This window comes from Xiphophorus hellerii, chromosome 14, assembly GCF_003331165.1.
Source record: "Xiphophorus hellerii strain 12219 chromosome 14, Xiphophorus_hellerii-4.1, whole genome shotgun sequence".
In the NCBI taxonomy this organism is placed as follows: Eukaryota; Metazoa; Chordata; class Actinopteri; order Cyprinodontiformes; family Poeciliidae; genus Xiphophorus; species Xiphophorus hellerii.
Window position 1 is genome coordinate 5,571,939 of NC_045685.1, and position 13,641 is coordinate 5,585,579.

General features: G+C 39.5%; 2 protein-coding genes and 1 long non-coding RNA gene across 3 annotated transcripts; all 3 read left to right on the forward strand.

Annotated features, from left to right (window-relative positions):
- The first annotated feature begins 7,312 nt into the window (after positions 1 to 7,312).
- On the forward strand, positions 7,313 to 8,254 carry LOC116733076 (uncharacterized). Its single transcript, XM_032583767.1, has 2 exons — positions 7,313 to 7,417; positions 7,515 to 8,254. The coding sequence occupies exons 1-2, from the start codon at positions 7,363 to 7,365 to the stop codon at positions 8,252 to 8,254; spliced, it is 795 nt and encodes a 264-aa protein (XP_032439658.1). The 5' UTR covers positions 7,313 to 7,362.
- Positions 8,255 to 8,965: 711 nt separating this feature from the next.
- Positions 8,966 to 10,277, forward strand: LOC116733480 (uncharacterized). Its single transcript, XR_004342034.1, has 2 exons — positions 8,966 to 9,094; positions 9,207 to 10,277. It is a non-coding gene; the product is annotated as an uncharacterized LOC116733480 (long non-coding RNA).
- A 1,399-nt stretch (positions 10,278 to 11,676) lies between these two features.
- Positions 11,677 to 12,613, forward strand: LOC116733077 (uncharacterized). Its single transcript, XM_032583768.1, has 3 exons — positions 11,677 to 11,992; positions 12,068 to 12,412; positions 12,480 to 12,613. Exons 1-3 carry the CDS (start codon positions 11,677 to 11,679, stop codon positions 12,611 to 12,613), a joined length of 795 nt encoding a protein of 264 aa, XP_032439659.1.
- Positions 12,614 to 13,641: the final 1,028 nt, after the last annotated feature.

Here is a 13,641-nt window from a genome sequence, read left to right on the forward strand (position 1 = left end):
AAGATTCTGCAATCCCTGTTTGACTGTTGCTAATGTAACAGGTTAACGCAGCTAACTACAGAACAAAAATGAAAAAAAATAAATAAATTTGAATCATGAAAGATTTCAGCCCTTTTAGGGTAATTCGAGGAGATAATTTTGTTTTTCATGCAAAATGGTGCTGTTGCGCAACACCTCTTGAAAGTAAAGAACAGAGTGACTTTGCAATTGTAATCTGACTCCCAGGCTTCCCAAACAACTATTTTACATCTGAAAAACAAACACACTGTGTCACATGTTTGGGTACCCATGGTGCCATGCAAACCTTTTGAGCCGATTGTCTTTTCTTTGTACCAAGTCAACCAATCAAGTTTGTTTGCATCGCACATTTCAGCAGCAAGGCGGTTTCAAAGTGCTGCACATCATTAGAAACTTGCATTATAGTTTACATCAGTGAAGTTTGGCTTTTCAGAAATCTTTACAACAGATAATTAATGTTTCTCAAAGTTTTCTCATTGCGATTTAAGATTTTTTTATTTTATTTTTTTACTATGAAAGATCTTTAGTACGCTGACAGACAGAGATACAATTATTTCAGTGCAACTAAGTGAGCAGTATCGGATGATTACCAGCAGAGGGCAATCGTCTGCTTTGCCATATCACCCAGTTAATCACAATGACGATGGCGGTTTCTTTACTTCATCTCACAAAACTTGAATGTGGTCGTGACACAAGATGAAAAGGTTTGCAGAAACAAGCATACAAGAAGCAGAGAGACAGGACATGAATGTGGCCACTTCAATCAAAGATTGCTGTGTGCTGCTCCACCTACGGATCTTCTGCTCTTTGTTCAAGTCCTTGTAACATTTGTCATTATACAGGATTTAAAGGGTACATGTTTTCTTGAACTTCAGCCCTTTGCCTCCTAAGGCCAGTAAAATTTTTAAGATCTACAACCAGCAGCTAACATAGAACACGGAAACTGCTTGTTGCTGCTGGGTTTCTGCTCTGGTCCAGGTTGTTTACGTCAACTTCAGCTCCATTGGTTTAAGTCAACCCTGCTACTGACATGTCTTTGTGGTCGTAGCTTTGACGGTGTGTCTTAGTTCATGTGGCTTTACAGTAAGACCTCTACCATGTCTCTTCTTAACAGGGATGGAGGGCTTGAGACTGGTCATGACCTGTTTTTTTCCGGTCTCAGATTGTTAGGTCTCGCTTTTGGTTTGGTTTGACAATATTGGTAGAGGGTGGCTTGAAGCTATAGTGTCAAAGCTTTGCCCCCTTTCTTTATCTTCACCCGCAGAAGCATAACAAGACGAATATGAATTAAAAGCAACGTGGGTGATCACAGCGCAGCTGCATCCCACCGTCTCGGAAACATTGCAACGTTGGCTATTGCTAACGACCGCGAAATCGGGCTGCATGTGAACGTCTACAACAACAGACGGCAGCTGGTCTTTGGTTTGAAAGAGTGCGTCTGTGCAGTTTGTCCTGGCTTGTGATGAACAAACGACTGCAGAGCCAAGAAAAGGATTAAATCTGCTTTTTAAAAACATGAAGAAGTTTAAGAGAGGGGAAAGTAAAGAACACCAGGATTAACGCAGACGGAAGGACAAAAAAATCCAAAAGCACAACACCAAGTTTCAACTAATGTTCAATAATATGCTTTAACAAACCTCTGAGGCCTTTATGTAACATCTGAAATTAGAATATAGGTTATACATAGATGGACTGTGCTTGTTTTTCTTTTTTTTTTTCATGACCTTTCAAATTCAATACATCAAAACATATATGACGGCAAACGGGTAAAGTTCAAGAATTGTTTTTGACGGCGATCCAAACGAAAGGGGTCGTAGCCCTGACTTTACTTTATCTTCGAATTTTTTTTTTTGTTAATTCGAAACGTGCCTTCACCATCTTCATATAAAGGCACTCGGTTTGAGAAATGAAAAGATATTTATACTGCGAGCAGCAAAATGCCTCCAACATGGGCCCCAAATGTGGTCTTGCTTTTCATTGCAGGAGTCCACAGGAAACTTATCACCTCAAAACTGACCTGAATTTTCTGCTTTGAAGCCCGAGAGGCACAGTGGAGCAAAAATCAAGTGGTACCGCAAAGCTGTAGCCCCTCGTGCTTCTGACCTATTTTGATTTCTTAGAAGAGTGTTGCTGTTGCCATTCTCGCTTACTGTCAGTGAGTGATTTGGGTGAAACCCACAACAGTTTATTTATTTACTCTGTCAATGTGAGAAGTAAATCTTACTCGGGCATATAGCTCAAATAACCGGGCATTTCAAATATAGTAAAAGTAAAGTATTAACATAAAGAAACAGATTGAAAACACAAAGGCAGGGTAGATAAGTTATACTCTATTTGAATCCGAATCCAAACAGATGACTTCTGGTGTCTTATTTAAGAAAAGATCCTCACACTTAAGTGTTAATGTAATACATTGTTCAACAATGTTATGATTTTATTATGACATTACAAAAAAACTTTGTCTTTCTTATTAGTGTTGAGATGAATAGAAAATTAACAAGGCAGACATTTATAGCTGCACGCTGAGTTCCTTCTGCATGTACTTCAGCCCATCCAGGTCACCTTTATTGAGTTCCCCTTTTTTGCTGACTGTCATGTTTGGATCTAGTTTTTTAACCCACATGCAGAACACGACAGGAGTAAAGAAATCAGTAGTATAATGTTTATTGAATGCAATTTCGCTATATTCAATTATATATGATATACAAGAAAGAATTGCCCAAATCTTTTTTTTTTTTTTTTTTACAATACAAGTGCAGATTTATGTCTTTTGATTGCAACAAACGTCATTCAGTGAATTTACTGCAATCTAAAAAAATAACATTAAACACAGACTTTAAATTGTCTCTGTAAAATGATTCAGTTTTATTACAAATTAACAATAAAAAAACAAGCAGAAATGAGATGACAGATGGACAATAAAAGCGTTAAATGAAATGGTCCGGCGAACCACGGTACAGGCAGAGACGGGAAGTAATGGGTCTTTGCCGCTCTTCTGGTGAGAGCCGAGTACTGCCGATCTGCATTGGCTCAGGTTCGGTGGTGTCATGCGAGCTAGCAGCTGGGTGAGCGGAAGTGGATGCTGGTTCTGATTGGACAGGATTCCTACGGTTCCGTTCTCTGGTGCGAGATCGAATCCTGTTATCCAGTCGGATCGTCTGATTTATAAGCTCTTCCAGAGTCTCGGGCTCATCTAAGGAGGCTAGCTCGTCTTTTATGTTTTCATTTAGCGCGTGAAAATAAGCGCTCTTAAGAGCTGCGGCATTCCAATTAGTAGAAGCTGCCTTTATCCTGAAATCGATGGCAAAATCTGCCACTGTCCTTTGACCCTGCTTAACTGTCCATAATTCCTGGGAGTTAAGTGTTTTATCTGGGTCCTGTCTGAAAACCTGTTTAAACTCCTGCAGAAAATCCTCAAATGTGCAGCCAAAATTAGTGGTGTCTGGAAAACGAGCCTCAGCTCAATCTAAAGCTCGTCCTGACAACAGGGAAAGAATGTAGGCGGTCTTAGCGCCGCCATGGACATTAAACACAGACTTTAAATTGTCTCGGTGTAAGACGATTCAGTTTTATTACAAATTAATAAAAAACAAGCAGAAATGAGATGACAGCTGGATGATAAAAACGTTAAAGCTGAAGCGTGCTGCTGGTTCAGTTCTGGCAGCTCATCGGAGTGCCCTGGCCTTTCTTCTGCTTTAAGAAAGGTAGGTGGTCTTAGTGCCGTCATGCACAAAACTCTGCGGTGAAGGACGGACAGGTAGATTCCGGCGTGGAGGGAGGTAGAGGAGCGGGACTGCTAACTGGCAGGTCCGGGTTCGGCTTGAGATCCAACTGAGGAGATGGAAGTGGAACTCGGGCAGCCAGTGGGTAGTCACCACGGCGTCACGAGGAAGGGTTATCCAAAGGGCCAGAACGAGATCACAACAAAGGATTTATGACCTTGGGGGTATAATTTCTGTTATGTGTGGAGAACCTTAAATCCTCTTTTTACCAGATCACACAGATACATTTGTAAGAATTATCAGAGGCACTGTTGCAAATTAAATACAGTTTATTAATTTCATAAGTTCCTTTGGACAGAGAGTTTATTTTATTATACAAAATTGACCACATTAAAAGCAAAAGTCTATGCTGGCCCTGGAAACCTCAAGCTAAGAGACAATTAAACAACAGACTGTTTGGGGGAGGAATAATAATAAAGAAAACACAAATACAACTTAAATGCACCCAAGTGTTCCCCAACAAAAACAGTCACACAAAAAGCCCTGGTGATACAGCAAAGGAAAGAAAAACTCCCCTTCCACTGGTCTCCTCAATCTTAATAAAATAGCTTGGGACCCAGGGACAGCATAGGTCCTTTTTTTATTATTTAAAACAAGCCAAAAGGTTAAATAAAAACTCCCCTTCCTTCAACAAAACTAGCCAAAAAGAAAATACTTTTAATCAATAATAACTAACCCAAAAAAAGGAAAGAAAGTCTAAACTAAAGCAAAAACTGAAACTGAAACAGTAGCAGGCCAACCTACACATAAAAGACATCAAATTAGACAAGCACCTTAAGTAGTCAGATAATTATGAGAAACTGCCTTTACCAGTCAGTGGTGCTCTGTACGTCACTCGCTAGAAGTATCTCTCCTCTGTAGGAATCATCAGCCTGGGATCTGATCTCTTCAGCGATCTACCTGCTTTTAAATGCAACTGCTGATTACCTGTCTGGCTAATGAACCAGCTGCGCTCTGTCACAGCGTCTTCCATATATGGGCAAAGGAAGAATGCGCAACACTATACTTCCGGGACAAAATGCCCCGGCTACAGATTACTTAGAGAAGATTCGCTGGGTGAAAACACAGAGAGTAACTCAGGGTAGGCTCAATGTACCATCACTGGCAAACACTCAGGCAAAGAAGTGCAGTCAGTCCCCTCCTCTTAAACCTCAGGATGATTAGATGATGACCAACAGGTGTGCTGAACCGCAGGTACCGCCCTACCCGGGAGGCAGCCTCTGGCACTATCCGGTGGACAACCAACGGAACCACAGACGAACAAAAAGGAAAAGAAAACCCCCAAAAGGACAAAAAACCCTGATACCTAACACTGACTTTTGACACTACTTGTGATGCGTGACTTACTGTCATACAGAAACCAAGTTTTTATGGGAACTACATCTGCAAAGTGACACCTAGACATTTTAACGTCTCAACCTCTTCAGTTTGGGTTGAAACACCAGACGACGTACTAGGAGATGCCAACTCTCATCTCCAGGCACGTACAAACACATCCTGTCCATGTGGAAGGTTACAGCTTGAGCAGAGCCACAGGTTGATGTCGTTTTGGCCCTTTCCTCCACGGGGTTGCCACAATAAAGCAACCTCACAATCACCACAGCTGTGCGCACACAGACTCAGGATTATTTTGAAACTCTTGGATGTAGTTTCAAGAACTCATCTTAAAACAAATCTACAGGGGGTACATCCTGTTTCTTTTGATTAGCAGCCAAATTGTTAAACCTCTCTTGATGTAAAAATGTTTCTGTAAAGGAACTTTTATTTATGTTGGAGCATTTTGTGATTGACATTTAGTTTTCAAAAACAATTGGTTACTCTAAATTGTCTTTATGTAGGGGTGTGTGTGTGTGTGTGTGTGTGTAGTACCTTGTGGGGACCATTTTCCTGACACATTCTACGTTGTGGGGACCGAAGCCTGGTCCCCACAAGGGGAAACACTGTTTTTGGGTCAGGGGTTAGATTAAGGTGTGAATTGAGTTTTGGTTAGGGTTAGGTATGTCATGGGTTAGGGTAAGGAAAAAGGGTAGGCTGTAGAAATGAACTGAAGTCAATAGAAAGTCCCCACAAAGATAGCCATGCAAACATGTGTGCATGTTTATAATTGTTAGTCCTGTGTTGGACTAGTGCGTATAGGTGATGGACGGATATCTGGACTTTTTTGACTCAATGTAGTAAAATATTTTCACTGATGAGATTTATTTCATTGTTATACATTTTAAAATAACTTTTTTTTGTACATGTATTTGAAGTGTCATGTCATCTGCACCTTGCTTTCGGATACTTTATTGTCTTTCAATCATTCATCAGTAATTTTGACAAACTTTTACACAATGTAAATAACTGATAAGTCTTTCCAGTAGTTGCCTTTCCTTCTATCTTCAGTTAATGTTCTGTCATCAATCTAAGTGTCAGTTTTCAATCAAATAAATTATTGGAAGTCACATTTGGGCTCATTTTTCCATTTTTCTTTCATGTCTGTTCTGAACGCTTTGAACTCAACAATTACTATACAAAGACGCAAAACTGGACTTTTTGTTTCTTTTCCATCAATCTGAGTAACCATGGTAATAAGAGCGCACCCTCAAATCCCAAACACAACGGAGTATTCCTTATGAGTGACAGTAGATTTTAACTTCCTTTTAAAGAAGTGAGCGGCACATAATGTATTTTATTCAGTTTGTACTTTATTTGATCTAAAACACTGATACACATAATAATAATAATAATAATAATAATAGTTATGTAAAATTTAAAAGTAAGTTGATCACAATCCTAAAGGTTTCAGTCATATTAAAAAATAAAAGAAAAAGTTTTTTTTTTTAACCCTGTTACTTCCTTTGGCTGTTTCTTGGAGATGCACCATGTGATGGACGTGTTGCTTAAGACCCACAAATCCCAGAGAGGAGAGAAGATTTATTTTTAAATATGAGGCATTGCGTTATATCTGCTTGCCCAATGTAATACCATTTCCAGTGAAGAAGTTTGAATTGGGTAGTTTTTAACATTACCTTTACCCATATTACATATTATCAGAAATAGTCCAGAAGGTGTTTGAAGGGTTTGACGATGTATTCTGGCAGATATTAGGGTAAAGCGGTACATATTTGATATGGCAAGGTTTTCAATTAAAGGAGTAGGAGGTAGTTACAAAGACTCAGTAATCTTTTCATATTTGTATTTGTTGAAGTCTGGAAAAATCATGTTGTTTTCCCTCCATTTCAGAAGTGTGATGCACCTTGTGTTTGCGATATTAAATCCCAATAAAATCTATGAAAGTTCATAGTTGTAATTGGAATAAATAACATGAAAACTTTAACTGTTTTCTGTTCACTGTAGCGTATATACACAATATAACTAGCACTTACACAGGGCCATTGTTTGAGTAGGATGACACAGAAAGAATGTGGCTCTGAAGCTGACTGTGGACATGTGACCAAGTTTCTGAAATACCGGACTTTGCGTCACCTCTGCTTGGCCAATCAAACACTGTACATCCTTATCTATGAAAACTGAAAAATGGGCCGAGGTTCTTCTCAATCAGAACAGAAATCTAAACGCCATGATATGCAAACGCTTTGTTGTCTATCTGATGTTCTTGTTCTTGGCGACAATGGGTGAGTCTATGCACAAGTTCCACATTTCGGTGCGCTGTACCAAGTTGTCATATGTTTATCATGTCAGGGTTGTTTTTTTTTTTTCTTTTTGCCACAGCTCGGACAAAGACCCCAAAAATTGCATCTGTTCGCCAAGACAAACATTTCGTGTTCGCTAAAGCGGGAGACAGCCTGACTCTGCAATGCTTCTACGAAAACATTGTGGACGCACGGTTCTACTGGTACAGGCAAAATCTGGGACAGAACCCAAGGCTGGTCTCCTCCTATTACAAGTACGAGACGAACGCCACTTTCCACAATGAATTCAGAAACAATCCGCGCTTTGAGCTGGAGACCACTAAAGGCAAAAATCACTTGAAGATAAGAGATCTGAAGATTTCAGACTCTGCAGTTTACTTCTGTGCAAGTAGCTACCTATACATGCTGGATTTTGCTGAAGGCACAATGGTGTATGTAGAACAAACAGGTTCCAAGCTGCAAATTTCAGTTGATCAGTCAGCATCAGAGACCCTCCGGCCCGGAGGCTCTGTGACCCTGAACTGTACGGTACAAACTGGGACCTGTGGCGGGGAGCACAGCGTTTACTGGTTTAAAAACTCTGAATACTCTGAACCAGGACTCATTCACAGCAAAGGGGGTGAGAACAAGCTGTGCAAGAACAAATCCAGTGCACGGACACACAGCTGTGTGTACAAGCTGCCGATTAGCAAACTGGACGCCTCTCATGCTGGAACCTACTACTGTGCGGTTGCCTCGTGTGGACACATTCTGTTCGGAAAAGGAACAAAGCTGGACTTAAAAGGTGAGCAACTGCAATGCAAAACAAAACAAAAATGACCCATTTTAACTTAAACAGAAAGTTTATGTTGCTGTGTTTCTGCAGATACCAACAACTTGGAGACTAATTTATGGGCAGGAGCCTTTTCTTTCACCTCCCTCCTGAGTGTTTCACTGACTCTCTCGCTGTGTGTGATACATAAGAAAAGGAGCTTCAAACATTCAAGTAACAGATTTTTTAAACACTTTTACAGCTTTAAATCCACATACCTATACATACAATGTAGTAAAAATCAAAATTTGACTCATGATATATTTCTTTAGATTTTCCTTTCTTCCCCCACATTTATTTTCTTGAGATTATGAAACTTGTTTCAACATTGAACAAAGATTAAATCCAAAGTGTATTCTCCAAATTCTTATTTCACTCAACTTAATTTGATGCTCTTGCTTGAAAATCCTCCAACGTGCACATATTCATGTAGTTCTTAATAAATTAATGAATAAAAATTCCTTCACAGTGATGCAAATGTCTTATTGTCAGTTATGAGAAACTCTTGATATCAGTTGTTGACATGGCAGTAATGGCTTCTATAGGTAATTAATTTGCAAACTGCTTTTTGTACTTTGTCACCTTATCTTTGTTAATAAAACACATTTGAACATATATGTTTAGGATTAGGGTCACAGAGAAAAATAATTCTGGCTTTTTTCCCTAAAATTCTGACTTTAAATTCAGAATTTTGACTTTCTTCTCCCAAGACTAAAGTCAGAGTTTTTCTTTTTGTGGCGCTAATCCTCTTCCGTATAAAATGTAAATAAATAAACAAAAAACTAAATAAACGTCTGCATTTACCTGCAGAGTCTGTAAAAGAGCCATCCCATAAGTCAGATGTGAAGGTGAGCGATTTTTTTTCATCAGTCCTTTTCTATTTAATATCATACACATAACATAACAGTTACTGTATTTTTTTTCTGTGTGTAAAATTTTAACAAACCTTTTGCTTTCCAGGATGCTTTCACTGCACAAAAGGCATATTATGCTGCCTTTTTTGCGCTGCGCGATAGAGCACAAAGGAGAAAGGATCCCATCTGGAGTGAATGTGTTTACCACAGGGTTTAGTAGTAGGATGGAACTGAAAAAATAAATAAAAATACAGTCAAGTGCAGAATTACTTGAAGCCTTTACAGATTTTGTTCTGACTAGATTTAACATCTGCACATCTTGAAGTGACTCAGCCAGAATCACAACTTAGATCTGATAGAGAATCTGTAGAGCGAGTTTTAATTATTGAAGGATGCTTTCTACTCTCACAGACTCGTCACCAATTAGAAAGAGAAATCAACAAAATACAAGTTGAAACATGAAAAGAAAAATACAGAATGAAGCTGATTTCAACACTCGTGTTTAAAATTGACATAGGGCTAGAGTAACTGTTTTTATTGATCGATTGTTTTTCAGTTAGATCCGTAAGGACTTGCCAGATTTGTTAATTTCTTTGTGTTCAATGTTATGGCATAATGAAGTAATGCCATGAAATCTACGTTTTATAGAAGACTATGTTTTACATAAAATGCCATGTTTATCAAATGACTTAAACAAAATCTTGCTTCTTAATGTAACGCCTTGAAATTGGGCCTCTGTCTCTTTAAAAACTCCTGTTTTCTCCGAAACTCCGCCTTCAGGAAGTCATCACCACGTCGCTCCCTTATCGACCCTCTAACAGCTTTGCACTGAAAAGTAACATCATCACAACATGCTGGAACGCTCAGATACACCAATGAGCTTGAACCTTTTCTGAACGCAACATGATAATATAATGAAAATTGTTATAAACACTTTTGTCATTTCAGTAAATGTGCTTATAATTCTATGAATTCTGAGTCTATCAATGTTTGTTTTTGTTATTTCTTTTATCAACATTTAAGCTTGAATGTATCTGTTGGTTACGTTGACATTGCAAAATATCAGTAGACGACTTTCATGTTGTTTGTGGATCATTTCTGTAGCTTTGTTATCATTTTTAAGATGCCATGAGCTTTTATCTGCTTTTCTTCTACATTAAAGTTTAACAGTATCAAATGTGTTGTGCCTATTTCACACATTTCTCCCACCCACTGAATGTCTGTGACACAGGTTTCACTTATCTGTTTCTCCATTTCCTTTTGAGAAACCTTTCCTTCAGGCTGCTCTCTTTACCTTAAGGTGATTTCTCTCTCGCCTTTCAACATTATGATGTCCTGCAGCTGTAAGCCACAGGTTTTGGTGTAGCCCACTCAAAATCCAGATTAAATTTGATTAAGAGTGTGAAGATACCTTAAATACATAATTAAATGTGGCTGAAGTAATTCTGCAGTGAAGGGTGGACCAGAAGTTTTACACTTTGTTCCACTTTGACCGTCAGCGTTCGGTAAGTTAGATTTGGGATCAATAACTTTTTCACCTGGGGCTAGTTGGGTTTAGATGGCTTTTTCCCTTAATAAGTGATTTCGTTTAAGGCTGCATTTTTTTTTATTTATTCAAGTAATGTTTGTCAAATACTTAAATTTTGTTGAATGATCTGAGTCAAAAAGTCTGAAAAATGGCAAAAACAGAAGGATGTTATTTTTATCATTTTACCAGGGAAGCAAAGCCAAAACAGGTCCTCCTCCTTCTCCCAGTGCTCCTAGTACTAACTGGAAACAACCAATTAGAGCCAAGAGGAGGGTCTTAGCGCTGTCAATCATCTCGTGTACACACTGCTCACTTCCTCCCTCACATGTTCTCTGCTATGGCTTCTTCCTGTCAGTGGACCCTCTTGTAAATAATGCCAAGGCTGGTTAGCATAGCCACCGATGACGGTGGATAAAAGTTGTTTTGTAACAATAAGTTGTTTCTCTGGCTTTAGCACATTGAGCAGCACATACATAAGATTGATTGACAGCACTAAGACCCTCTTCCAGGGCTCTGATTGGTTGTTTTTGACCAGGAACGCTGCATTTCTTCAGACGACCATAGCAGCTCAGGGAGGAGGTTGATTTTTTTTTTTTTCACAGATTATGTGTCTTGTGTTATACTGTCATGACTTGGTGACAGCTTTAACAAATGTGTAAAAAAAACATATTGCAATACCCCAGCTTTAAATGAAAAAAGAAGAATAAAGTTGATAAATAATGAAATCAGAGCTTTTCACTTCCTTTTGTGCCCACACTGTTTCCATTGTCAGAGTAAGTAGAGGTCATTTCCGCTGAACATGTAAAGTCTAGTCCTCGACCCGTTTACTGAAGTCACTATTACAATGGAAGAGTCCGAACAGTGAAGAGTGAAGGATGCTGAGGTTTTATGTACTCCTGGTTCTTCTCTGTAAAGCCTGTAAGTCACTCCACTTACACACTTCCTGCATCGTGACGGTAGCTTCTCAATACGGCAACACTTTCAGGTACCCGTAAACCATTCTGCGGACTTTGACTCTCCGATCTTCATCTGCGTTTCAGACGGGAACATGCTCTACGCTGACTTCGGAGACAATGTGACTCTGCGTTGTTTCTACACCTCCAGTGCCTCCCATCTGAACTGGTACAAGCAGGTGCCAGGAGAATCGCTGCAGATCATTTCCACTTTTTACAAACAGCATGCCGGCTCTGACACCTTCCACAAGCAGTTTAAGGACAATAAACGATTTTCAGTTCACACCGAGGAAGGGCTCTACGATCTGAAGATCTCCGATGTCCGAGACTCTGATTCTGCTCTGTACTACTGTGGCTACACCAGCATCTCCATCACCAAGTTTGACAACGGAACATTTTTATTGCTAAAAAGTATGATGCTTTCTAGAAGCTTTGTGCACTCATTTTCACCGTTTGTATTGATATCCTTAGAACATCTCGTCTTAGATTCCAGCTACAAGACTTTCCTCCACCAGTCGGACTCCGTCTCTGCCCAACCAGGAGGCTTTGTGACTCTGAACTGCACCATGCTGACTGGAACCGTTAACGGAGACCACAACGTTTACTGGTTCAGGAAGAACTTGGAGGGATCCGGTTTGGGAACGCTGTTCACAACGACACGGAGCGGCGGCCCATGTGCGAGGAGCTCAGAGGACGGTCCTGCTGTCCTCAGCTGTGTGTACAGCTTACCAAGGAGGATTGTGACCGTGTCTGATGCCGGGACGTACCACTGCGCTGTGGCTTCATGTGGACGGATTCTATTCGGGCCAGGAACAAGATTATATGTGGGAGGTAAGTTTGAAGTTTGTTGCTTTTTTTCCTCCCCAAATCTGCAAACGTGTTCTATATTTTTTCTCAGAGAAACAGCTTGACCCTGCGTTGATGCATGGAGGGGATGCATCCCTGGCTGTGCTATCCTCCACCAAGGTGGAGGATAGCACCTCCACCAAGCAGGCAAGCTCATGTTTTGCTGCTGTTGCACGCAAAACATGAGGTAAATATTAATGTTTAAAAACTAAAAGAGCATTCAAAATGTTAAAAGAGAACAAGTTTTCTGTTATATGTTCTTAATACTCTCTATTAAATCACCTCGGTTTGTCTGTCTCTCTTTTTTAAATATAAATTTTTTCTTTCCTCATTAGCAGATTCCAGACTATTGTCTGTAAGACTTGATGATACTTTAGCGGGGTGTGTTCACTGACTGCAAAAAAAAATCAGACAAAGTGAAGCTGAAAATGAACTAATCACAATCAACAGCCAGATTTTCTGTGATCTTTATCTTTATTCTTTCTTATGCTTAACCTCAAAGTGAAGTGAACTTTTTATTCATATTTATAAAAGAAATTGATATTTTTTTGGTTATGTTTCAGGAGTTTTTTTTTTGTGTGATAATCTCAACATCATGAACTCCACCAAGAGTTTATTCCTAAAACAAGCTTGAGACTTGTGTTGAAGTGAAGGTTGCTATAGCGACATTACAGATAAAAGTATTTGAGTCATGTTGGTAATGTGACATTTTTTGAGTATTGGATTGAGATATTCAAATATGCAGTTAGGAAGTCAGCCAGCAGGGAGCAGCAAAGTCATTCCTGAACTGCATTAGAAGTTAACACACATGGTAAGAGCGGTGTGGTTGCGATGCTAGAGGGCAAAATTAGCTCATCTAAATAAAAAAAAATCTGAATAGAGGTGAAGCTGAAGATTTTAAGAATTCAGCTGGAGCTCATCAGGTGATCGTCTCTGTTCAAAATGTAGAACGTGAACCTACAGAGGGAAGTGCTAGCATGTGCTGCGGTTGGCTGACATAAAAAGTTCTCTGTTGAAGTTTTTGAAGTTCAGCCGCAACATGTCACAGTTTCTCTGCTCGGTTTGCCTGAGGACTGTCGCTCTATCAATGCAGTTACTGCATGAAAACAAAAGCCTTTTACAATAAAGCTGGTAATCGGTGAGGACATTGTTGTTTTGTCCTCACCGATTACAAAACGACTAATCAGCGTTGGTTTGTAATCAACGCTGACTAC

What these genes read in the sequence shown, in the direction of transcription:
- LOC116733076 (XM_032583767.1), top strand. Translation starts at nt 7,363, where the DNA reads ATGATATGCAAACGCTTTGTTGTCTATCTGATGTTCTTGTTCTTGGCG. An exon ending in CTTGTTCTTGGCGACAATGG is followed by an intron (nt 7,418 to 7,514) that starts GTGAGTCTATGC and finishes TTTTTGCCACAG; the next exon opens with CTCGGACAAAGACCCCAAAA.
- LOC116733077 (XM_032583768.1), top strand. Translation starts at nt 11,677, where the DNA reads ATGCTCTACGCTGACTTCGGAGACAATGTGACTCTGCGTTGTTTCTAC. An exon ending in AACATTTTTATTGCTAAAAA is followed by an intron (nt 11,993 to 12,067) that starts GTATGATGCTTT and finishes ATCTCGTCTTAG; the next exon opens with ATTCCAGCTACAAGACTTTC. An exon ending in AACAAGATTATATGTGGGAG is followed by an intron (nt 12,413 to 12,479) that starts GTAAGTTTGAAG and finishes ATTTTTTCTCAG; the next exon opens with AGAAACAGCTTGACCCTGCG.